Source organism: Molothrus aeneus, chromosome W, assembly GCF_037042795.1.
Source record: "Molothrus aeneus isolate 106 chromosome W, BPBGC_Maene_1.0, whole genome shotgun sequence".
In the NCBI taxonomy this organism is placed as follows: Eukaryota; Metazoa; Chordata; class Aves; order Passeriformes; family Icteridae; genus Molothrus; species Molothrus aeneus.
In genome coordinates this window covers 9,144,612-9,168,124 of record NC_089679.1, presented here as the reverse complement: position 1 = coordinate 9,168,124, position 23,513 = coordinate 9,144,612, and the positions used below count along the sequence as shown (strand labels likewise).

The 23,513-nt window shown below is 43.1% G+C and overlaps 1 protein-coding gene across 1 annotated transcript in view; it reads left to right on the top strand.

The window, feature by feature from the left end:
• Positions 1 to 23,273, top strand: part of LOC136568518 (transcription factor RFX3-like) — a 212,079-nt gene extending 188,806 nt beyond the window's left edge. The window contains exons 14-17 of the mRNA XM_066568526.1: positions 19,045 to 19,253; positions 20,249 to 20,402; positions 22,468 to 22,510; positions 22,985 to 23,273. Coding sequence (XP_066424623.1) covers positions 19,045 to 19,253; positions 20,249 to 20,402; positions 22,468 to 22,510; positions 22,985 to 23,226 — 648 coding nt within the window. The 3' untranslated portion in view covers positions 23,227 to 23,273. The remainder of the gene's footprint in view (positions 1 to 19,044; positions 19,254 to 20,248; positions 20,403 to 22,467; positions 22,511 to 22,984) is intronic.
• Positions 23,274 to 23,513: the final 240 nt, after the last annotated feature.

The window sequence follows — 23,513 nt, the reverse complement described above, 5'->3', positions numbered from 1 at the left end:
GGAACCTGTTGGATTTCTGGCATGGGTCTTCTCCATGCAGCAGCCAAAGTTGGTGGATTTTAATGTCCTTTCTCGTGTCAGTTCAGCTCCTTCCAGGTCACGGGTTTGAAGCGGTCCTGCCAGCTCCCCAGACAGGCTGAAAAAAAACAAAAAGAAAAAAGAAAAAAGAAAATAAACAAAAGGGCCGAGCTGAAACAGTTCAAGGGAAAAAAAAAAAAACAACAAAAAAAAAACCCACCCCAAAATTAAACAAACAACAAATCGCCTAGAGGATTCCCTGTCCAGCCTCCAGGCTAGGGAAAAGGAAAAAACCTTTCTGCTTCACGCTAGCAAAAAAAATCTCAAACCAATCCAACAAAAGGAACAATGTAGCGTCCAGATCCACACTGTTTGGAACACATGGAGAGCTGGAAATGGAGAGCTTGAACAGAGCCCACGCAGGAGCCCAAGGCTCCCTGCCCCACCCATCGGGTCCATCTTAAAGCTACAGCACTTATTTTCTGGGCATAAAGCAGACAGTTTGGGAATAAAGCATCATCATAAAATCACCCCAAGACAAGTACATATGTTTGAAAGTTCACACAGAGGTCAATTTTGGTTCAGTCTCCTCATAGGGCCTACCACATAATTCGGTCCTTTGACCTCTGTGTGAACTTCAAGTTAATGAATATGGCATATAAGTGCTATCAATCCATTTAATTTATACGAAATAAAGCAATTAAACATTGTTGTTAGTACAATTATAATAAAGGCAATTAAGATAGAGTGCACCAATACATCTAATGACTTAGTGGCGGTGGGTGAATATCCAGGAACAAAATGATGGGCAGTTTCAATTTGGCTAGATAGCAGTTTGTCTTCTACTATTACAGTATTCATTTGACATTCTGCTAAAGTTTTATTTCATATTGACAAATGTTTTTGCATATGTTCTGAGGCCTGTAACAAGGTTTTGTGTAACAATACACCTATGGAAATGTTTAGATATTTGGAGTGCCAATACATAGTTACTTGCTCATTTATGTCAGATCAACATACATATATCCAATTTTGCCAAATTAGATGTGTAACATTTTCTAAACACCCTGAAAAAGGAGCAGTTAAATTATACATTTACATAGTTTGTTCATCATTTGTGACAATACATATTTGTTGCAGTCCTATTTCAATAAACATCTGGAAAGAAGGTAATATTGCCCATTTACAGTTATTAACTGAATGTTCTAGTAAATAAGATTCGTATAGTTGTGATCCCTGTCCACAAAGAACACCATTCCACACTATGTTACATAAACATAGATTATGAATTCTGTGTTGTTTGTCAATATACATTCCAGCGAAACTTGGTAACCGATATTCAGGCACGAAAGATTCTTCTCCAAAGATTACAAGCATTATGACAAATTTGTACATCATTTTGACATTACTAATGTTATAATGAATTATTTGTCTGGTACGGTATAAATCAGTACATTTTACAGTTTGTGGTGTCAGTTGTACCCCGTGTTGTGTTAGAATATGTTTCAAATATTGATCACCAAAGCAGTTCATTACTAGATATTAGATCACTTTGTGCCTTGTTTCTCTGCATAAGAACATATGATTGCAACGTACATTCAGTCCAATTCATGGTCTAGTAACAAGGTGGTGTTAGGTCATAGGTTGGACTCAATGATCTCATAGGTCTTTTCCAACTTAATTCATTTTGTGATTCTGTGATTCTGTGTAAGATTTTGATCAGCTTGAAACTGCTCTCATTCTGTCCAACTGAACTTTAAAAATTCAGTATCATATCATAGTGTTTGTCTTGAATGTGGTAGGCATTCACTTAGCTTTCAACTGGAAATTTTGCCCCACATCATATCCAGTACGACTCAATTTATTATTCATAGGCCCAATATCACCGAAATTTAAAAAGCCTACTTCAGCTCCTACTCCTCCTAAAAAGGTATTATATACCAGGCTCATTTTTGGCTACACTTTGGTAATTTAGGAAAAGTAATGTTAAAATGAATCATATGTTGTTGATACTGATGAGCTACATCTATACAAGTGGCTGGTACTTGATGTAACTGATGAATTGTAACATTGGGATGTTGTCCTGGTTTAGGGCAAAATTTGTGAGAAAACCTCCAAAGGGGGCCCCTCCAGAAAGCAAACCCACACAGCCCCTCCCCCCAACCGGTTCAGGAAGGATTCCTCGGAGACAAATGGAAAAAAACTGTTTATTTAACAGGCAAAGCACCCCCCAGCACACAAAATGAACAATACCGGACGACAACACTCTTTCACTGCTCTGAAAAAGATGACAAATTCAGAAAGTCTCTCTTGGGAATGGTCGCTCTGTTATCAGTCCCTCTGGCACTGGGAATAGCTGCTGCAGGCCACAAGGTGCAAACTCTCGGTGTTTCCCAGGTCCCAGTCCAGAGCAGGTTCGAATAGTTCCAAAAAAGGGAAACGAAAAACAGTCCAGGGAAAAAATTGGACTGCTTAGCTAAACTAACTAATAAGCAGAAGCAAAAAGCAAGAGCAAAGCAGGAGCAAAGCAGAAGCAAGAGCAAGAGCAACACAAAAAAAAAAAAGAAAAAGCTGCACTATGTACTGCTTCATCTCTGTGTCCCGCCAGCTGTGGGGGAGCAAGCTGATAACAAAACAAAACAAAACTTCTCTTTTCAGAGCCAGTCTTGAAGGCACAGAACATAATATCCAGCCTAAACAGAACACACGACTGGGGATACAAGCATCATAAAGTCACCCCAGTACACCATCATTTCTAATTGGCCCAGCCTTGGCCAGCAGCATGTCCATCTTCAGAGCCATCAGGGATTGGCTCTGCCAGACATGGTAGAAGCTTCTAGCAGCTTCTCACAGAAGCAACCTCTTTGGCCCCCCACTACCAAAAAACAGGTTGTGTAAACCCACAATCATTCACCATGACCCATCATTTTTCTTAACGGGCCATACAGGATTATTCCAAGATGTGGTGATGGGTTTTAAGACACGCGCCTCAAGCAAATCTTTAATTGCTAACATTATTTCTTTCTGCCTTCCAGGAATGCAATACTGCTTCAAAGAGACTAATTTTGTGGCTGGGGAATTTCTACTGGAGGTATTTTTACCTTTTCTACCAGAATAGGTCTCATACTAATATATGGCTTGGTGCCAAATTGACACTGTCCATCTGGTAATTCTAAAGTTAAGTCCTTTAAGATATCAATTCCAATTATATACTCGGGGGCTGGAACTGTCATCGCTGAGTATTTTTGACATGGTAAATTTCCTATTTTCATTTCACTTTGTGTCTGTACAGCTTCAATTTGTTTACCTCCTAATTCACTTATGAGAACCGTTTGGCCTTTAAATCTTTTTGGATTCCCTTAAATTAGCGAGGCCTCTGCTCAAGTATCCACAAGGGTTTTAACTGTTTGAGTAGATTGGTTTATCCAAAAAATTTGAAGGTCCACATGGGAATGCCAATCCTTTCTTGCCCATTCCTGTACTGGAGCTTGGCCTATTTCCTAATCTTGGTTATGATATACTTCTATTTCCTGCACTTCCTGTAAGGGGTACAGCAAGTTAGTGTACAGATCCCAATCCTCCTTCCCCTGGAACTAATGACCCACCCATGGGGGGACCTTCCATGGGCAGATGGAATGTCCCATCAAGGTTCCAAAGGTGAAGCCAATGGCTGACTTGCATCTTTTGGGGCCTGCGGTAACCGTGACTTTAAAAATCCCGCCTGCGCCGCCGTTCCCGCCTGCCAGCCGACGGAGCCGGGGGGGGGGGGGGGGGTGCGCGGTTTCGCGGCTCGGTGTGCGGGAGCCGCTCTGTCGTCAGGGACGTGCCGGATCGGCTGTCAGCTCTGCCAGAGGCGGATAAAAAGGCACGGCACCAACAGACAGGGATGGGAGAGTGTCCCTCCGACCAGAGCCAGTCCAGGTTTTATTCTAGAACGCAGAGTAACACCCAGGGGAAGCCGCCGGATCGAAGGGCCGCGGGGGGGAGGGAATACACGTGTTATATAGGAGAAACGGGAGGGGGAGAGCTCAGGCAGCGAATCGGGGCTCATGGTGAGCGCGGGCTTTTCAGAGAGACAGGACGGGTAGCCAACCGAGAGAGCTCAAAGGTGGGACCCCGGTCCCCGACCCAATAATCTCATGTGTAACACCGAAAATTCTGGATAAAAGGGGGGCATTTGGGGGTGACAGAAAGGCGCGAGTTTCCAGGGTAACTGGTGATGGACAGATAACTGGGAAAGAGGGGGAATTCCAGACAGAACCATTATACAGAAAAAGGGGGTAACAGAACATTCCAGCTTAAACCGGGGGAGCATAATAACACAACACAACAGGGGCCCTAATTTTCAGTGGGGAGCTCTGTACTTTCTTATTTAGTTTATTCAGCCCACAGTCTTTGTAAATCCTCCACATTTCATCAGTGGGAATTCCATCTATATTTTCTCGCACCATTCTGTCTTTCAGAAGTGCAGCAAACATTTCTTTCTTTGAAACTTTATTATCCCCTCCAGACAGGGAGTCTGATTTATTCCATCCAGATCCACGTGGCTCCCATTCTCCCAAATCCCCTAACTTCTGTATTTTTTCTCACATCTCTAATTGAATTTCCTGTTTCATTAATTTACAGGGTCATTATGGCATTTTTATATGCAGGAGGACCAACCTTAATTTATCAATTTCTCATGTGTACTGATAAAACATTTTGAGGCATTGTGTCTGCATCTCCAATAAAGACAACTCTTTTCATTCCTCCTCAAGATGCTTCATGCAATCTCTTAATGTGTACCAAGGTCTATCCCCCCCAACCACTCAGTTTCTACTGTGTACTTATTATTTTACACTTCTCAGCTACAACTGACAGCAGTTTAGTATCTAGCTGTGTTCCCCAAAATGCCTCTTGAATAAAAGAATCCGAGCTCAAAGTCATAAATTTCCTACTGTCTCCGGGGTCTGTACCTACACCAGTGGCTCCAGAATCATCTGGATCAGTTGAGTCCCAAATGTCTCTGTCCCATTGGTCGTGACATGCAGAGAGAGACTCTAAAACTCAAAGACAAAATGAGTTTTAAAGTATGTATGTGATAGGTTTTCTCCTCGAGCCAGGTCTTATGAGCTCTCAGAGAACCTATCACACCTGAGATAGCCCAGCTACATCTAATGGCATAAAATTAGCAGGATGGCTTCTGAGGTAGTGTTGGAAACAGAAAAAGGTTTAATAAAAGGCAAAATAACAAAGCTCTTACAGAGAAAAACCGAGCCAGGGGCAAGAAGTTCTTGCTCCTGCTAAAAACACCCAACAAAAGCAATTATTTCCTTTGTTCTCTTCTTTTTCTAGTGAATTACCTAGGTGGGACCTTTTGGCCTCTGTACAATTGGGCAGCCCCAGGTTTGACCTGAAGTCCCAAAGGTCCTATGAGGTGTCTTTTTACCAAATTGAGGAGAGAAATTTCTGGGGTCTTTTCTTTTTTAATGGGGCAAAGGATAATTTGGTCACTCCGTCAACAGGGAGCACATTCCTATAGGTATGTTTTTATTCAGCCTGACGCATGGGAATATCTCCACAAAGACGTGTACCCCCTGTACACTCAGGTTTTCTTTTATCCCCTAGAATGTTACATATGCATCAAGTTTCACAATAGATCATTTCTTGGCTCCCCTCCCTCTCTTCTTCACATGCTAATGATCTTATCAGCCCTTTGTGCCTGCACAGTTGTCTCTGCTGGTTGTCTCAGGGGTTGTAGGGGATGAAGTAAAGTTGTCTTCCTCAGGGTTGACTTTCTGACCCCGCTGCCTTGCGCATGCTTACTGATCTTTTGGCCACGGACTAAGCCAGGAGTCCAGATTCATCTGGTTTTAGGGGCTCAAGGAGCCTTGTTATCTCAGTATCCTTGCATATTGTATCCTGTTCTTGATAAACATCCTTACCCTTATCAGGCATCCTTGCATTCTTTCTTGCTGTTTTGCACATAGTCATTCCTTTCTCATGCAACCAAGGATGCAGCAAATATTAAGCAATGTCCATCATTTATGTGCCTATTCTTAATCAATACCTTCTAATTTTTGTGATTAATATATGTCCTCTAGTTTCTGACCTCATGTTTCAGTCGAGATCCCATTGCAATCCTGTCGTGAACGGCGGAAGAAATGCCTCACACAATATGCGTGGATGGCAAATCCCAAAGTTTATTGAAAGCTCACACATATTTATATTGGTGTTAATGAAGCTTATACATATTGCAAAAGCTGAGCTCATTATTGGTTAAAGCACACTTAGATCAACCACACCTACTTCTACGCTCTAATGATTATTTTGTTTCTATGTTTGCATTCTTCTAGCTTCTCTACCTAGGATATCTACATTTTCTGGCAAGCGATTTTCTCCCCCGTCTTCCCGTTTCAGTGAAGGTCACTATGACCTTTGTCAGTGATTGGACACCGGTTACATAATCCCCAGCTTGTTTCCCCTATCCTTATCCATTGGTATCACATCGAAATGGCCTTTCTCAGCTAACCAATTATCCAAAAAGCTCTCTACATTTCCCCCGTTTTTCTGTTGAACAAGCATGGTTTGATTAAATGCGGTAGTTATCATCTTTCGCACCATATTCTGCAAGCATATACAAAAACACGGCAAAATTAGTATTAACAACAAAGCTACAATAGCTACTACAATGCCAACCTTAACAACAGAGCGTAACCATGACCCTAAGCTTAAAGATTTGAGCCATCCATCAATACCAAGGCCTGATTCTACCTGTAAATTCCCAGTTAACCTCCGTAACTCAGAGAGCTGTGAGTGAACAGACTGTGCATGATCAGAAAGATTCATGCAACACATGCCCTCAAATTCATCACAGCCATGGCCTTGTGCAAGTAAGAGAAAATCAATTGCAGCTCTATTTTGAAGTGTCGCATGGCGAATAGAATCTACATCAAGCAAAAGACTAGAAATCGCTAAAGAAGTTGCATTTGTTTGTTTAGCAAGCCAACACCCTAACCTATTTAAAATAGCATGAGCACGTGCTGCTGATACCCCCCTGGAGCTGAGAAAGATGCTGTGATTATGGCTGCTGGGGACCAAAACTCTACATCATCCCGGCAGTCTGCTGCAAATGCATGAGCCATTCGTTTGCTTCTACGATGGCAGCGGCTCATGTTTAGTATCATGGACATGTTAGGTGTAAGTAGAGACAGCCGTCCAAGTGTACATGGTCCCCCGTGCAGCATTGATGGGATACCGGCCCAAGCACGGTCTCCACATATCAGGAAATATCCTGCTGGCAATTGAATAGGGTCATTTGATGAGACTGACACTCTCTTTGTTGTATAATTGCACCAGGCCGATGCATTTCGGTAGACAGCCATGCTAGAAGTTACGACATTAGAGTGGTTCTTGACTGACAGCAGGCTTCTATGGTTAAAATGAATACATGCATCTGCCATCACTGACCCTAACAACTCCAACTCTTGGGGTTCCTGTGGTGCTATAGGAAAGTGGGAAATCCACTGATCCCAATTATCCACACTCGTCCTGGCACTGCTGACCTTACAAGTTGGTACATGTGAAGGGCACGGCCAGGGATCTGCTGCTAAGCCAACCAAACAGGTTGTGAATGGATTGCCAGGAGAAGATAATGACAGGCAAATAGTCTCCTGTTTAGTCAAGTTTGCCAGGGTGACCCATATGTTAGTCTTGGGCTGAGGTGGGGCCCATGCCTGATGGTCTACACTGTCCACAAAAGAAGCAAAAATTAATAAAGCAATAACATAAAGTTTCCATCAAACACAGCTGCTCAGGTCCATTTAGCAGGTACCCACAGAGATCCTGTAGGGGTAGAAACACAAAGATATCCATGGCCCCAATATAACACCTTAGCAGGACCTTGCCATTGTCCTGTTTTAGGATCTCTGTATCTCACCCATACATCCTTCTTTACACCATCTGTTTCTTGTACGTAGTGACGAATCACAGCAGGAACCTTATTTTCCCCAAAAACACACAGGTGGTTCAAAACAAACAATCACTTTAACAATCTTTCTTGTGGCTCTCTGGTATCCATATATTTACTCTGATATCTTTTCAAGGTACCATTTGCTCTCTCCATGATCGCTTGCCCTGTAGGAGAACTGGGGATGCCTGTTACGTGTTCTATCCCCCCTACTTGCATGAATTGCTTTATTCTTTTGCTACAGTAAGCAGGCCCATTATCTGTCTTGATGCACTGTGGCACTCCCATTACTGCAAAACAACTGCTGAGATGTCTCTCTACCTGCCCTGCTTTCTCACCAGTCTGTGCTGTGGCCCATAGAAAATGACTGTGTCTATGGTAACATGTACGTACTTCAACCTCCCAAACTCTGCCACATGTGTGACATCCATCTGCCAGGTCTCATTTGTGCTCAGCCCTCTTGGGTTAACTCCCAGACCTAAACCACAGCCTCCATTATGATGACTACATATAGGACAGGCTTTGACTATTGCCCGTGCCTCCTCCATAGGTATTTGAAATTCTCTGTGAAGGCCTTTTGCATTCTGGTGGAACATGGAGTGTGCCTCTCTGGCTATGGTTTGTTTGGGAATCGGATTTGCTTGTGTGATTGAGACTAATTTATCTGCTCGCATGTTACCCTCTCCCAGACCAATATCCCATTTGTGACTTCTGATATGGATAACACAAAAAGAATGCTTTCTTAGCTTGATTGCTCTCTGGAGCTGCATAAACAGTTCATGCAACCTCCTGTTCTGAACCCTTTTTATAGAGGCATCCTCTATTCGCTCACACACGCCTGCAACATACAAAGAATCTGTTACAATGTTAAGAGGTCCAGAGAAATGCATCATGGCCCATACAACAGCCAATAGCTCCATCGTTTGCAAAGTGTCCAACTCAGTAGCTTGGAGTATATGATGATGCCATTGTCCCTCTTGTTGCCAGGTCACTGCCGCAGCTTGGATTTTCTTCCTGCATCTGTGTAAACAGTTATAGCATCCGATAAGGGCTTTAGTGATCTTTTTGGGCATTGAATCCAACCCCATTGTCCTATCACGACCCTTTTTGAGCAAATCAGCTAAAATTTCAATTTTCTGAAGAAGGGTTTTATGTTGTTGAAGTGGAGGAGATATCCATTCCAAGGCCCATGTCTCCCCCATTTTTCTGTTATGCTGAGTAAGTGCACCCAGGAAAAATTTTGGTCCACACCAAACTGTCAGCTGTATAGGGAGATCAAGATCACGCCTCCGAACACTGCCTTGTGTGACACAGTCCAATATCTGCTGCAGTGTTTCAACCTGTTCAGGGGTTATACGAACAGGCTGTGCCGGATCAGTTCCCTTTAAAAAAGGTCGAAGTTCATCTAACAGTTCATTGTTAAAAGAGTAAGACCCCCCGTGGATCCAAATCCATGCTCTCCTCTTGACTGTGCCTGACGAGGGGGTACAGTTTTAGCCAACTGTTGCAAAGGAATCAATTGAGCTATCCTTTGTCCTTTTTCGATTCGCATAGGTGGAAAAAGGGTATGCACCATAATGGAAATCTCCCCTGTATAGTCAGCGTCTATTATTCCAGATAAAACAAATAATCCCATCATTGTAGCCGAGGAATGTCCTAAAAGCAGAGCTCCCATAGGTAATCCATCAATAATGAGTGGTCCTTTTACCCCAGTTGGAACCTTTTCTGGGTGAATAGTCATCAAAGTCACTGTTGCTGCGGCTGCCAGGTCCAGTCCAAGGCTCCCGGTGGTGGCGGGCTGGAGGCAGGTTGAGCTGAAGCGGTGACAGCTGCTACTTGTGTCCGGGCGCGGCGGCTGGTGGCCGGGAAGCAGAACCGCGCCGGGCAGCCGCGGGGCGGGTGGACCCAACGGAGCCCGCGGCCCCACGGGGGGTGGGAGGCCCGTCCTGCCGCCCCCCCAGCTCGGGGGTCGGGGCGGCTGCGGAGCGGAGCGGGACGGGAGGCGGCCGGGCTGCAGCTGCTAAGCCGCTTAGGGCCGGGGCTGGCATGAGCCTCCCTTCGCTGCTGTGCAACGGCCCCTGCTAGGTCACTCTCTGACCCGGGGATGGGCGCGTTACTAGGCGGAGGAGGTGTAGGGTTCGACACAGGGGCAGGCGGCGTGGACGGCACTGCTGGAGTACGCACGGGGGGGGGCTGACGCCTGAAGCAGGAGCTGATAGCTGCAGGGAGCTGCTGTTTAGAGCAGGAGCTAGTGTCGGCGGGGAGCCGCCGCTTAATGTAGATGCCGGTGCCGGCAGGGGACCGCCGTATGAGGCAGGAACCGAAGTCGGTGATGGGGGGGGCCAAACCAGTCTCCGTAACTCCTGTTTCTTTCATGGGCTGCTGTCGCAGACATCTTTCGTGAAAAATCCTTTCTTAGGATTTTTCCTTGTGAGAAGCTGCAGTTTCAGCAACCAAAGTAAACAATGGTTATCTGCTGCTGTGGAATGCAACAGGTAGACCCGTGATTGGTCTCCTGTGGGTGTTTGGATTTCTTGACCACTCATGGCAGAGCTGGCTCTTGCTCTCTGTCTGAGGACAGATCTTTGTTATTCATTCTTTTCTATTCTTAGCTTAGCTAGCTTCCGAAGAAACCTTTCCTTTCTATTGCTTTTTAGTATAGTCTTAATGTAACATATATCATAAAATAATAAATCAAGCCTTCTGATCATGGAGTCAACATTCTCATCTCTTCTTCATCCTGAAAACCCTTGTGACCACAGTCACAATTGGTGACCCTCGACTGAGGAGGACAATCATCACTTGGTGAGACCACCAGAGGAGCATTGCTGCACTGGGTAAACCCCGAATGCGTGTCATTGATGGTTGCTTCACAAGTGACCACAGAAGTGGATTCTAGCCAGGAGCTGAAGAACTGAGGATCCAGATTTGGACAGAGTTCACAGCAAGGCTGACCACAAAGAGAACCTTCTGAAAAGCCTCCAGGAAGATGTTCAGAATGCTCAGCAGCACCGTGCAGATAGCCAGAGAGTCCTGGACACTGTCACATGGTACTGTTGGTTTTTCCCCTCCTAAAGATGAGGCCATTCGCAGTTTGTGGCTGCTCATCTGGAGGACTTCTCCCCTAGAGGATGAGGTTCCATTCTCCCCTTCAGAGGAGAAACTTATTGCCCTCTGGCAAAAATGGGGTGAAGAGGACGGAATTCTCCTGTTGGAGACAGATTTCTATGAGTTTTTTCAATGGGCAAAGCTCTTTGGGTTTTTTACGAATGTGCTATATGCCCTCGATATGTTCATCTGGGAGTGTATGGACTCCATTTTCCAATTCTTTTTGGGCCGTGGGTTCGGATGCCCCTCAATTTATCCAACCTTTTTGTTGCTCTTTCTAGTCTTGAAACGGAGAGCAGCTGTTTTTCCCTGGATTGCTAACTGCAAGGGCAAAACCCCGTTCCCCCCGATTCCGGGGGAAGACCCTTTGGAGGGACACGCTCTGCTGCTTTCCAGCCCCCCTGAACCACAGTGGGGGGACGAAGTTTCGCCCGCAGCCGAAGTTTTTTTTACTGCGTCTTCGGAGCATGCTCAGACGGAGCCGTTTTTTCCCCCCTCCCGTTGCTCTCAGGGGGGATGGGAGTGGGCGGCACCGCCCCGGCCAGCGCCGCGAGTGCCGCCTCAACCTACCCCGCGCGTGCGGGCGCTTCCCCGCACGGTCCCTCCCGCGGCCGCCCCTGCGGGGGAGCCTGTGGGCACTCCGGCCGCGGTTCCGCCGGCTTCCCTGCCTGCATCTGAGACCTCAGAGACACCGCTTCCCGCGGCTGCGCCGATGTTGCTGGGCAACAGCGATCCACCGCTCCCCCTGGCCGTCCCGCCGCCTTCTGCGACTGCGCTTCTGCGGCCGATGTCCGTCGCAGAAGAAGCTGCCGACCCCGTGCTGCCCCCACCGCCCCCGCCGCCTCCCCAGGCAGCCCCGCTGCCCGCCCCAGCAGTTCTGCCGCCTGCGGGGACTCCGTCCTCCGTGTCTGCATCAGAGGCTGCGCTGGAGCCGGCGGCAGCTGCAGCGGCGCCTCCTGCATCCAGCATGACTTCCTCCCCGAGTTTTTCGGGTTGTCCCGGGGCTGCCCCTACGAGGGGAGCTGGGACAGGGGAAGAGGGCGTCAGCCTGTCCTTCCGTGGAGGAGGCATGGCCCGACAGCTGGCTGTGGGCGCAGCCCGGCTGCCTGTTTTGAAGATCAGCATTTTTGGCGGGTTGGGGGGTGTTTGGTCCGGGGTTTCCCCCTGGGGGATGCGGATCTCTCTGCCGCCCCTCGCACGCTCCAGCGGCGAGGGGGAGGTGGGTCCCGAAAGTTCTGCCCCTGGTCCCCAGCCCAGAGGGGGTGGCGGTGGTGCCGTGAGGCAGATGGGAGGAACACCTGGTGCATTTGCATTGCAGAGGCAGAGGGCACAGCAGGAAGCGAGCATCGCTTGTCTGCTGTGGGGAAAAGACATCCCCAGACCTGAGATGAAGTTTCTCGGGACAGTTTCTGTCTTCCCATTGCCGGCATGCCTCGGTGATTTTGGGGAAAGGAAGCGTTTGCTCACCCCTTCTGCCATTGTACTGGCAGCAGGGTGCGGGTCTGTGCCAATGCAGAGCCTGCCTCGGGGGCTGGGCCTGGGCTGTCTGGCTTGGTTGCTTGGGCCAGGGCCACCTCCCGGCCTACTGTTGGGTTTGGGGGCTTTGCTTCCCCCTTCTGGTCCTGGGCCACCTTTCTGTGGGCCAGGTCTGGGGTTCCTGATCCTTCCACATGGGCCAGGGCCCCCAAGGGCCTCTCTCTGGCTCCTCTTCTGCTGCTGCTCTTTCCGACAAGACAAAAAAAAAAAAAAAAAAAAAATTAAATTGAATAAAAAAGGGTGAAAGAGCTGGCAGCAGCTCAGAGGCATTGAGGAGCCAGGGATTGGCTTCAGCCCAAGTTGTTCAATAAAGGGCTGTGGCAAGACATTTCAGAAATTTTCTCAAAATTCTTTGAAGACTGTCAATGGACTTTTGATAACTATTGATGGACTTTTCTGTAGCAGGCCTGTTTCAGGACCAAAAGAAACTTTCAGATATGGCAAAGAGGAACATCTTCAGACCATGGACTTTTCCTGAAACTCAGCTGCTTGGACTTGAATTTTCTTTGCATTGTTTTTGCATTTTCTTATATTGTAAAACTGTTTTAGTGATATGATAGAATTTATGTTCTACGGGTGAAGAAATTCCCAGTGCATTCCACAGGAGCACTTGAGTGGAGTTTGATTGGCAACAGATAACCTGTCAAGTGTTTGTCTTTTTCTTCGGCGTGAGTACAGCAGAGAAAATTACAAACACTTTTTCCTTTTAATTTAACTAAATAAAAAAAGGTGACATGTCACAGACATCTTTCATGAAAAATCCTTTCTTCGGATTTTTCCTTGTGAGAAGCTGCAGTTTCCGCAACCAAAGTAAACAATGGTTATCTGCTGCTGTGGAATGCAACAGGTAGACCCGTGATTGGTCTCCTGTGGGTGTTTGGATTTCTTGACCACTCATGGCAGAGCTGGCTCTTGCTCTCTGTCTGAGGACAGATCCTTGTTATTCATTCTTTTCTATTCTTAGCTTAGCTAGCTTCCGAAGAAACCTTTCCTTTCTATTGCTTTTTAGTATAGTCTTAATGTAACATATATCATAAAATAATAAATCAAGCCTTCTGATCATGGAGTCAACATTCTCATCTCTTCTTCATCCTGAAAACCCTTGTGACCACAGTCACAGGCTGCACTAGCCTGCTGGGCAGCTCTTTCCTCTGCCTGGTATTTCAACAATTCAGCATGCACGTCCCGCCATAAATTTCCCAACTTTCTCGCGGCTTTATCATCATCTATGACTGCCTGCCACAACTTATTCCTAAATATATGGCACTCTGATAACCTATGCACTGTGTGAGGATTTTAAAACAGTCTTTGTGCATACTCATGAGCTAACAACCCATGAAGCTCTTTCTGCAAATCTATACCCTTAACCTTACGCTTTTATAAAAAGCTAGGAAATAAATCATATGCTGCTTGCCTTTCTTTATCCATGTTGAAGATAACAGCGCGCTTCTCGCAGCCCTTCAAGGCGTCGGCAGCACGTATCGGCCGGGGTCTCCGATGAGGTCCCCAGGGCACGGCACCTTCCCTTTTTCAGCGGTGCTTTTGCCGTCCTCAGCTGCGATAGGACCCGAACTCTGTTACGCCGCTCGACCGTGGCTAGTGTCGAAGAACGTCCGGGGTCACCATTTGTCGTGAACGGCGGAAGAAATGCCTCACACAATATGCGTGGATGGCAAATCCCAAAGTTTATTGAAAGCTCACACATATTTATATTGGTGTTAATGAAGCTTATACATATTGCAAAAGCTGAGCTCATTATTGGTTAAAGCACACTTAGATCAACCACACCTACTTCTACGCTCTAATGATTATTTTGTTTCTATGTTTGCATTCTTCTAGCTTCTCTACCTAGGATATCTACATTTTCTGGCAAGCGATTTTCTCCCCCGTCTTCCCGTTTCAGTGAAGGTCACTATGACCTTTGTCAGTGATTGGACACCGGTTACATAATCCCCAGCTTGTTTCCCCTATCCTTATCCATTGGTATCACATCGAAATGGCCTTTCTCAGCTAACCAATTATCCAAAAAGCTCTCTACACAATCCAGCTTCTGCAATTACTACATGTAATTTGATTTTATTCACTTGCCCCCTGTGTTTACAGTATTTATATTCAGCTACTCTAACAGCTGCTTTTTCATCCACGGTTTGGTAGGTATCCTATTTATGAGCAAGCAGCTTATTCTGACATTGTAGCATCACAATTTTGTTTCTCTAAAATACTTTGTTCACACAATAGTGTTTGTTTGGTCGGATGTATGTGATAAGCAGTCAAAAGAATCCATCCCCTTCCACCTAAACTCGTAACTTCTTTCCCTTTTGCAACAGGCAATTTTTGTAAACATTTAACCACATCAAGACGTTCAGCCTCTCCCAATTTTGCATTCCATGATTCGTGTAGTCCTGCAGCAACAGACCATTTCCTGGCTATTGAACTATAAGGCATATCTTCCCCTCCTGTAATGTCAAGCAGGGGTTTCTGGTCTTTCTTCTTTTTTGATTTAAACATTTTGTTCAAATCCTGTCAACTACACCATTTTTGTTCTGCCAAATTATGTGATCAGCAAAGGGATCAGAACAAAATGACTTATGACGCTGTTGAGTCAGAGACAGAATGAAAGACTCCAGACTTCATAAGGTGAATCAGAAGGCCAGTTTAATGAAAGTAGTGGGTCCTTTTACAATGTGACTTGCTAATGTTATAAATGATCAATCGAAAAGCCAAATTTATCAAAATGCAAAAAAGATTTTATTTTTTTCTGTGACCAAAATACGGTCCTCAAAAAACCCACAGCCAAAGAGACAGCATTGAGCCCGGGATCGGCACTGGGTGAACCTTGATCCAACCTCTATTGTATCAGATCTCCCTCTGTTCATGAGCGCCACTTCTTGCGGGGCTATTTTATACAGTTTTTTATGCCTGAGGCAGAGGAGTCCTGATTTCTTTTGTAACTCTGCATATTCAAGACAGTTTCTTTCACTGTGCAGAGCTGGACAATCGCTGTTTCCTGAGTGGTAGCCGGGGTAGCTGGTGTTGATCATGTCAGGGGAAGTCGCATACTCAGATGTATTTTTCTGGCGACTTCTGCTATCTCAATCGATGGTACCAGTTGGGTGATGATTGTCTATTGGGCGTCTTCCGATTACTCTGCCGCCTTCAGGAATTTTGAGATTTCAAAGTAGACGTCTGCCTCTGGGCTGCTTGCGGTCAGAAGCTTGTTTGGATTTCACAATCTCATAAAATACATTCTCTTTATAAGCGTGAATTATTTCATAACATATATTACGCTAAGGTAAGACTTGATTGGTGAAATAAACACGGGCAGGAGACCTTTCTCCTTTTTAATGCCTTTACTAAAAGTGATCCGCTCGGGTGGGGAGAACCAATGGGCCCGTGCTCATCCCGCCACTGCTCCCAGGAGCGACTCAGAAGAGGAGGAAGAGTGCATCTTTGTCCACCGGTCTGTGGGCAGAGCTGGGAGTTCTGTCTGCACGAGAGCATTGGGAAATTCCCTTAGTTTTATGTTCAACATTCAAGGTCCTCTGTCTAGGGTGAGGGGTAAAAAGGTCTTGGCGGATACTAGATTCTGTTCTTCACATCTAGACATTGCTTTGATTCATCAATTTTGTGTTGGCTTGTTGTTTTAGGGGTTTTTGGCTAGGTTTGGTGAGGGGTCCCTCCCGTTGCATGCTGGACCCGATGTCATTTGCATGCCGACTCGATGTCCCTTCCCCTTCATCATCCGGGTGCCATCTTCCAGGAAGCAGCAGGGCGACGCCCGGCTAAGGGAGCCAGCCAGCAGCTGCCCCTGCGGGACACGGCGACCCGGGCCGGTAGCCCCGGCATGGCCGGGACCCGCAGCTGGCTACTCTCTTAGCTGGGGGTGGGGGGGTTTTCTCGGGAAGGACTGAGACTTTGGCTGAGGGGTGTGGGGTTAGGCTCAGGTCCTCGCTCGCTCTCTTGCTCTCGGATCGGAGGAGAATGGTCGAATTGCCGCTACCACAGGGAGAATTCGCTGCCACTGTGGAGTCCAGTCCCTGTACTGCTTCTTCCTTACGGTGGGTGAGTCTTTGCTTGTAATAGCGGACATTGAACTGGGACCTTATTAACATCCGGTCGCAGTAGAAAGGACCCTCATCATCTAATCAGATGCCTCAGGGGAAAAAAACCTGGGACCCCAAACTCCTCCCCCTTCCCTGAGGGCGCGTCTCTCGGCTATGTGCCGCAGCTGCTTGCAGACACCTGGCTGCTGCTGTCTTGGACTTTTTCTCTACATTTTAACCCAGCACCCTGTGCCTGCCAGGACACCCCACGACTGCTGCTACGGCTGCGGAGTTTCTGCTACATTTTGTTCACTACCCTGGATGTGCCTGCCTCTGCCATTCCAGCTGCCGCTCAGAGGTTCCTGTAACAGCCCATTCTGCCATCCAGAGGGGCACTGAGAACGGCTGCCCCTGGGGGTTTGTAAAAGAAGCCTCTTTTCCATCTCTTCTGCCAGCTCGCCCACCATTACCCACATGCAGAAAGGCAGTTGACCGTGCATCACAGTACCCCCTGCAGCCACGGGAGAATCATTGCACCTGCCCCACCTGGCCAGGAGCCAACAGCGCCCCTGCCAGGTGTGACCATACCTACACCAAAGGGGAAAGTGCTTGGCAACCATGAGAAAGCTGTTAATTGGTTTCTGGTTTTCTTTGTTGTTGCTGCCGTTGTGGTTGTTTGGTTGCCTTGTTATACATACTAGTAAAGAAGTGTTATTCTTTTTCCCATATCTTTGCCTGAAAGCCTCTTAATTTCAAAGTTATAGTAATTTGGAGGGAAGGAGGTCATATTTTCTATTTCAAAGGAGGTTCCCACCTTCCTTGGCAGACACCTGTCTTTCGAACTAAGACAAAAGGGATTTCACTCTTATATTGTTACTTGTATAAAGGTACATGATCAGATGTTTATTTTTGAACTTTGTGGTCTGACATACCCATCTGCTGGCCAGGCTCCTGGGCATGTCAATCATGAAGCCCCTGTTTTCCTAAAATTGCATGTGTTGTTTTGAAAAGGTACATATGTTTAAAGGTTCACACAGTGGTCAACTTTGGTTCAGGCTCCACATAGGGCCTACCACATCACCTCCTGTGCATGGTATGACATGGTATAGAATAAACCCAGGGTCCTGGTCTTAACCCATCTGGCTGCTGCAAAAATTAATTCTTTCCTGGCCAGAATCAGGACACTCCTTCAAAGCAAAAGTGGCCATGGTACTTAGGTTTCTTTGTTCCTCTTTAGTTTTTACTTTCTCAACTCCCATTTGTGAAAAATGAAGTAGAAAATAAATAATTTTTGTAAAGTTTAATAAGAGATTAAGTAAGCAACAAAAAAAAAAAATCCGGCGCTGGGGTGCTCCTGGCCAACAGCCAAAGAACACTGCTGATGTATATGGACAGTGTTATCTTTATAGGTTACATCGCTGAGATACATGAGTATTCATGTGTTTCATGCATTATTCAAACATTCTTTTGAACTTTCTGATGTTTTGGAAACTCCTTTGCCTAGCTTCTTCACACTCTGGCTTATCTGCATGACATCCTGTGTGTCAGGTCAATATATTTTATTTCTTCTTGTGTCTCTATCCTGCTGTTTCACATCCTCTGATAAGGATTTAGTATGTCCTCCTTAAATTTAACATGGTATTCTCTAATTGTCCTCCAGTGCTCTGGTTTGTGTCAGGGTTATCTTATCACTTGGACAGGTTGGTCAGTGGATGGCCTTACACTGTTCTTCTTGGTTACACAAAAGCCTTTTTTACATCTTATGTTTTGCTAAGATCTATATCACAATACATCAATCACACTAGTGTTTCCATAAACGATACATAGATATTATATTCATTACACTACTATTTCTATGAGCAACGCAGTGCATACTTAAGCTAATATATTATATTATATTATATATATATATATATATAGCTAAAAAGAGTTATAATTGATACTATTTCTAAATAATTATAATCACTAGCAACATACATAAGCTAATACATAAATGTGAAAGCCAGTATTATCTGGTCATTTTTCACACATTTGACTGCCCTTTCCACTCCTTTTTCCTGCAGTTTCAAGCCTGACAATTCCTGGAACTTTTACTAGAAAAATTATGAATGAGGGAAGTTGAAAATTCTTTAATGAAAATGAATATGGAACATTGCAATGTATTTATGGATTTTCATTGTAATTTTGTCTGTGTGCTTTATTTCATGTCCATTTTTGTACTTTGGATTCCTCCTCTCATTTTCTTCCAACAAAACTGAGACAGACATGAAGATAAAAATACTCATTAGTTTGTCTAATAAGTATATTTCATCCTTTTAATTTAATTGTTCAATCTTTAGGTATAATTTACATTTTGTGTTTTGCTTTCATTTTTGCCATGTTTTATAACAGGAACAGGCTTCCTGGGTGTGTCAGTGTGATGACAATATGGTTCAAAAACTAGAAACAGATTTCAAGATGACTCTTCAGCAGCAGAGCACTCTAGAGCAGTGGGCGGCCTGGCTTGATAATGTAATGGTGCAAGCATTGAAACCATATGAAGGAAGACCCAGCTTTCCTAAAGCAGCACGGCAATTTCTTTTAAAATGGTCTTTCTACAGGTAGTCTTCTAAATTATTTTAGCTATTTTATTATTTGCTCAATAGTATGCCATAATAATGTTGAAAAAAGTTATATCAGACAATAGTTCCCAAGAAATGTAGAGCTTTTCCCCCACCCCCCAAAAGATCGGTGTTCTTAACATTAAACACAGTGATATGTGCAACTCAGCAGCAGATGAAATTATTCTTGTATATTGTTTTATAGACCTTGTGCAAGTGTAATGAGGTTAGAATTTTATCCGGATTTGGAAACATGCTATGAAATATTTTGGATTGAATAGTTATACAATTTTAAAGCCAATGTTTTACTATTAGTTATTAAAATACCATGGGTTCTATTTTTATTATGTAGGGACAATTTTTTTTTTTAATTGTGTAAAAAGAACAAGACAAATGTTCTATGTCATCTGCTACTGTATCAATTATCATAGTAAAGCTATTTTTTTTCAAAATGGTGCATGATAGCATCTACTTTGTGAGAGTATCATATGGATGTTTTCATCTACAATCTGTATTTTTCTACTATAAGGTATACACAAACTTATCTAAATTTTACAAGCTTAAAAATCATACCAATTAAAAACTTTGAACTAGGAATGGGAGCATAACAGACACAATATTTTGAAAGACCACTTTGTTTGAAATTAAATAACTTTAATACACTTTTGCTACTTAAAATTTTAACAAAGAACTTACTTTTGCTAAGTTCAGTTTTTACACGTGCTCACATATTAGTAATTGTGCATACACCAAAAAACCCCTTCCTGCCTTTTTGAAAATTTAGCTTCTCATTGTGTAATATGGTCTCTAACCATGCTTTCAAAAAAGGGGAGAGACAAATAATTGTCTTTCACAGACATTTCTTTCTGAAGACATCATAAATCAGATGGTTTTGAATAGCATTACTTTATTATTCTTGAAGTGTATATTCCATATGAATGATTTATTAAAGAATTGTGATATTTATTTCATATTTTCCCCCCATATTTAAATAGCTCAATGGTGATTCGAGATTTAACCTTACGCAGTGCTGCTAGCTTTGGCTCTTTTCATCTGATCCGCTTGCTTTATGATGAGTACATGTTTTACTTAGTCGAACATCGTGTTGCTCAGGCAACAGGAGAAACACCTATCGCAGTTATGGGAGAGGTAAGATAATACACACGAAAATGGATTGGTGAATTAAGCAATAAATTCAGATATGCATTTTCAGGTTTTTTAACATTTACATGGACCTATAGGATATTTTTTAATAATATTTGTAATCTGTTGTAGATTGAGTTGCAAATACATTGGCATCTTCAAATTTGGGTTATATGCCTTCATTCATGTTTCACACAAATGAAATGAAAGTAGCATGGAAGTACTTGCAGGATTGGGACATGGCATAATTTCATGCCTATATTTCAATGTATTTTGTTTAAAATAAACAGAGCAAAGTATAAATTCAGAAACACCGTGTCTTATATGCATTTATGGTATTTGCAATCTGAAGTTTTCCTCACTCTTTTTTTTTCAGTAGCACCCCTAACAATTAATTTTGTGTAAGTTGCTTAGGAATTCACATTATCTTAGGAGTTATCATCAAGGAATTGTACTTGTAAAGTTCTAGAAAATGGATGTGGACATACAATAGATAGTTCACCAGACTGAAGCTCGATGTTTTTATACTTGATGATCATTATATCATGTTTAATCTTACTGATAAGTTGTAAGTCACCTTGCATGACTTGATATATATATTTTTCCTCAGGATATATTAAAAAGTATAATTAAATATTATAAAAATATGTACATTTTCATAGAGATTGGAAGTCTTGGCTTAATTTGTAGTTTGATTAATCTGACATGTAAAAAAGAAATTACTTTCTGATTAGATACTTGAACTCTGCCATTACATTTATAGCAAAGTATTGGAAAAGTATAATATTGCTACATTCTTGTTTTCTTGACATAGTATATGTCAAATGTAATACTTGTGGTGTACTGTGGGACTTCCTAGAATGTTTTGGTGAACTTAAGACAGATATTATCTTAGAGAGAAAACATGTAATCTAAAATTTTGAGAGATGAGAGGGGAACAGGGAAGTTGTAAACATTCATTTAATGCATGGCTTCTTGTGTTTCTCTGCATTTACTGACTAGTTGAAATAAAATGGGAAAGACTAAGGCTAGTTTGACAAACACTTGAAGCCATTATGAACTGTGTTTATGGCTGAGAAAAAGTTTCCTTCTCTCCCATCCCCTTAGATTTGTAGATTGATTCTGGTACAAGTACTCAGACAGTCCTGTGGTTAACTGGATCAGAGAATTAATCCTGTCTGAAATAATCCCTTGGGCTATTTTTATTGGGTTAGGTCTGTCATGTTGTTCTTTGCATGGCCATGTGGATGACTTAAGGTGAAAGGATGGGTATGGGAAGGTGAGGAGGGAGTATATATGAGGGAACCTGGAAAGATAGGGCTGCTGCTGCTTATGCTGGTTTAGTGTTCACTGAAGTTTTATCTTTCTGTATTTCTGAAAAGGACTGAGTCAGGTATGTTTAGAAATATATTTATTTAAATACTGTACTCCTTTTATTTGAGATTAACGAATCAAATTATGCTCTGCAGCTTCTCATTTAAGAGAAGGGTAAAGGACTCAGACAAAGAAAGGGAGGAAAGAAGTTTGATTTTTTACTTGTGAGCAGCTTTTCACTTTATTTTTTATAAGTAAACTAGTCAGCATAATATACTGTAGTAACCATCAACCCTATTTTCAGTGGTGCCATTTATTTACTCTATGTATAGTTTTGCTACACTATAACTGCCTTAGTGACACACCATTTCAGGATAACTTTTAAGCAAGCTTTTGGTTAAAGTATTGCAGTTTAAAAATGGACACCGGTCATATTTTCCAGCATTCTACATCAGAAATATCTCACTCAAAGCAACAAAGGCCTTAACATGTCACCCTAAAAATGCAAATACATATGCTTAAGTTTATATCCTATTGTTTTAATTGCTGTCAATATTTTATTTTAATTTCCTTAATATGAACACAAATATAATGGAATGGAAAATGAAATTGTATACTATGGATGTGACTGCAGTCAAATGCATGCACTTTCATACTAGCCACAAGCCATTAGAGCATACTACTGGCTTTACCATAGATAATCTAAGGTCATGTTTGTGTAGGACTGTGCGCACAATTTTTATTGTTTATTTTGCAGTTTGGTGATTTAAATGCTCTATCCCCTGGAAATATGGATAAAGGTAAGCACTCCCAAATGTATAATTTTATATAGAACTAACATGTCTATTGGAGCAAAGCAAGTTCTTTTTTTAAAAAATATAGTTAAGCAGAATTGAAAGCTACATCATAATTTAAATTTTGTGAATATTACTATTATAGGGGTACAATATGCTATACATGATATATAGTATATTATAAGGACTAGAATACTCTAGGGCCTAAATAGTTTTTTTTTATGTCTATATTTTACACAAGAAATTTTCAAAATTTAATTGTATATTCTGGTGAGAGAGCTGAAGGGGATGGACAGCTGGATAAAGGAGATATGATTGGTTATTACACTTTCCTGTGTTTTCATATTTCATGTTATTTGCAAAATGAAGGCCTTTGTATTCAGATTTTTCCCCTTTGTGCTACTTTTCTTTTCTTTTCTTTTCTTTTCTTTTCTTTTCTTTTCTTTTCTTTTCTTTTCTTTTCTTTTCTTTTCTTTTCAGATGAAGGCAGTGAAGTTGAAAGTGAAGTAGAAGAAGAGATGGATGAAAATGGAGGGCCACAAGCCAAGAGGGAGAAAACAGACTTAAACCAAGCATTTCAGGTGGGCTGCTTGCAGCAGCCAGTGCTTGAGAGTGGAATAGAGCAGAGCCTCCTGAACCCAATTCATAATGAGCACATTGTTACAAATACTCAGACTATCAGACAATGCAGTGCTACTGGAAATACATATACTGCAGTCTAATATTGAAGTGCTCCTTAACTGCATTAGCCTTGTTGATGCTGGACTTAATGGGGGAGATAGGAGAATAGGTCTAAAAGTCATCTTATCAAATTTTAGCTGTGCTGAACATTACCTTTTATTGGATTGTGAAATAAAATGGGTGTATGCATTTTGCCAGATGTTTAAAAAAATTTTAAGCAAAATCATTTTACATTGGTTATTCAATATTGAGTTTTCGTAGTTTCAAGTGTCAATGAAGACTTTTGTCAAGCTTTTAATGTTAATGCTTTTGTCCTCTTAAAATTAAA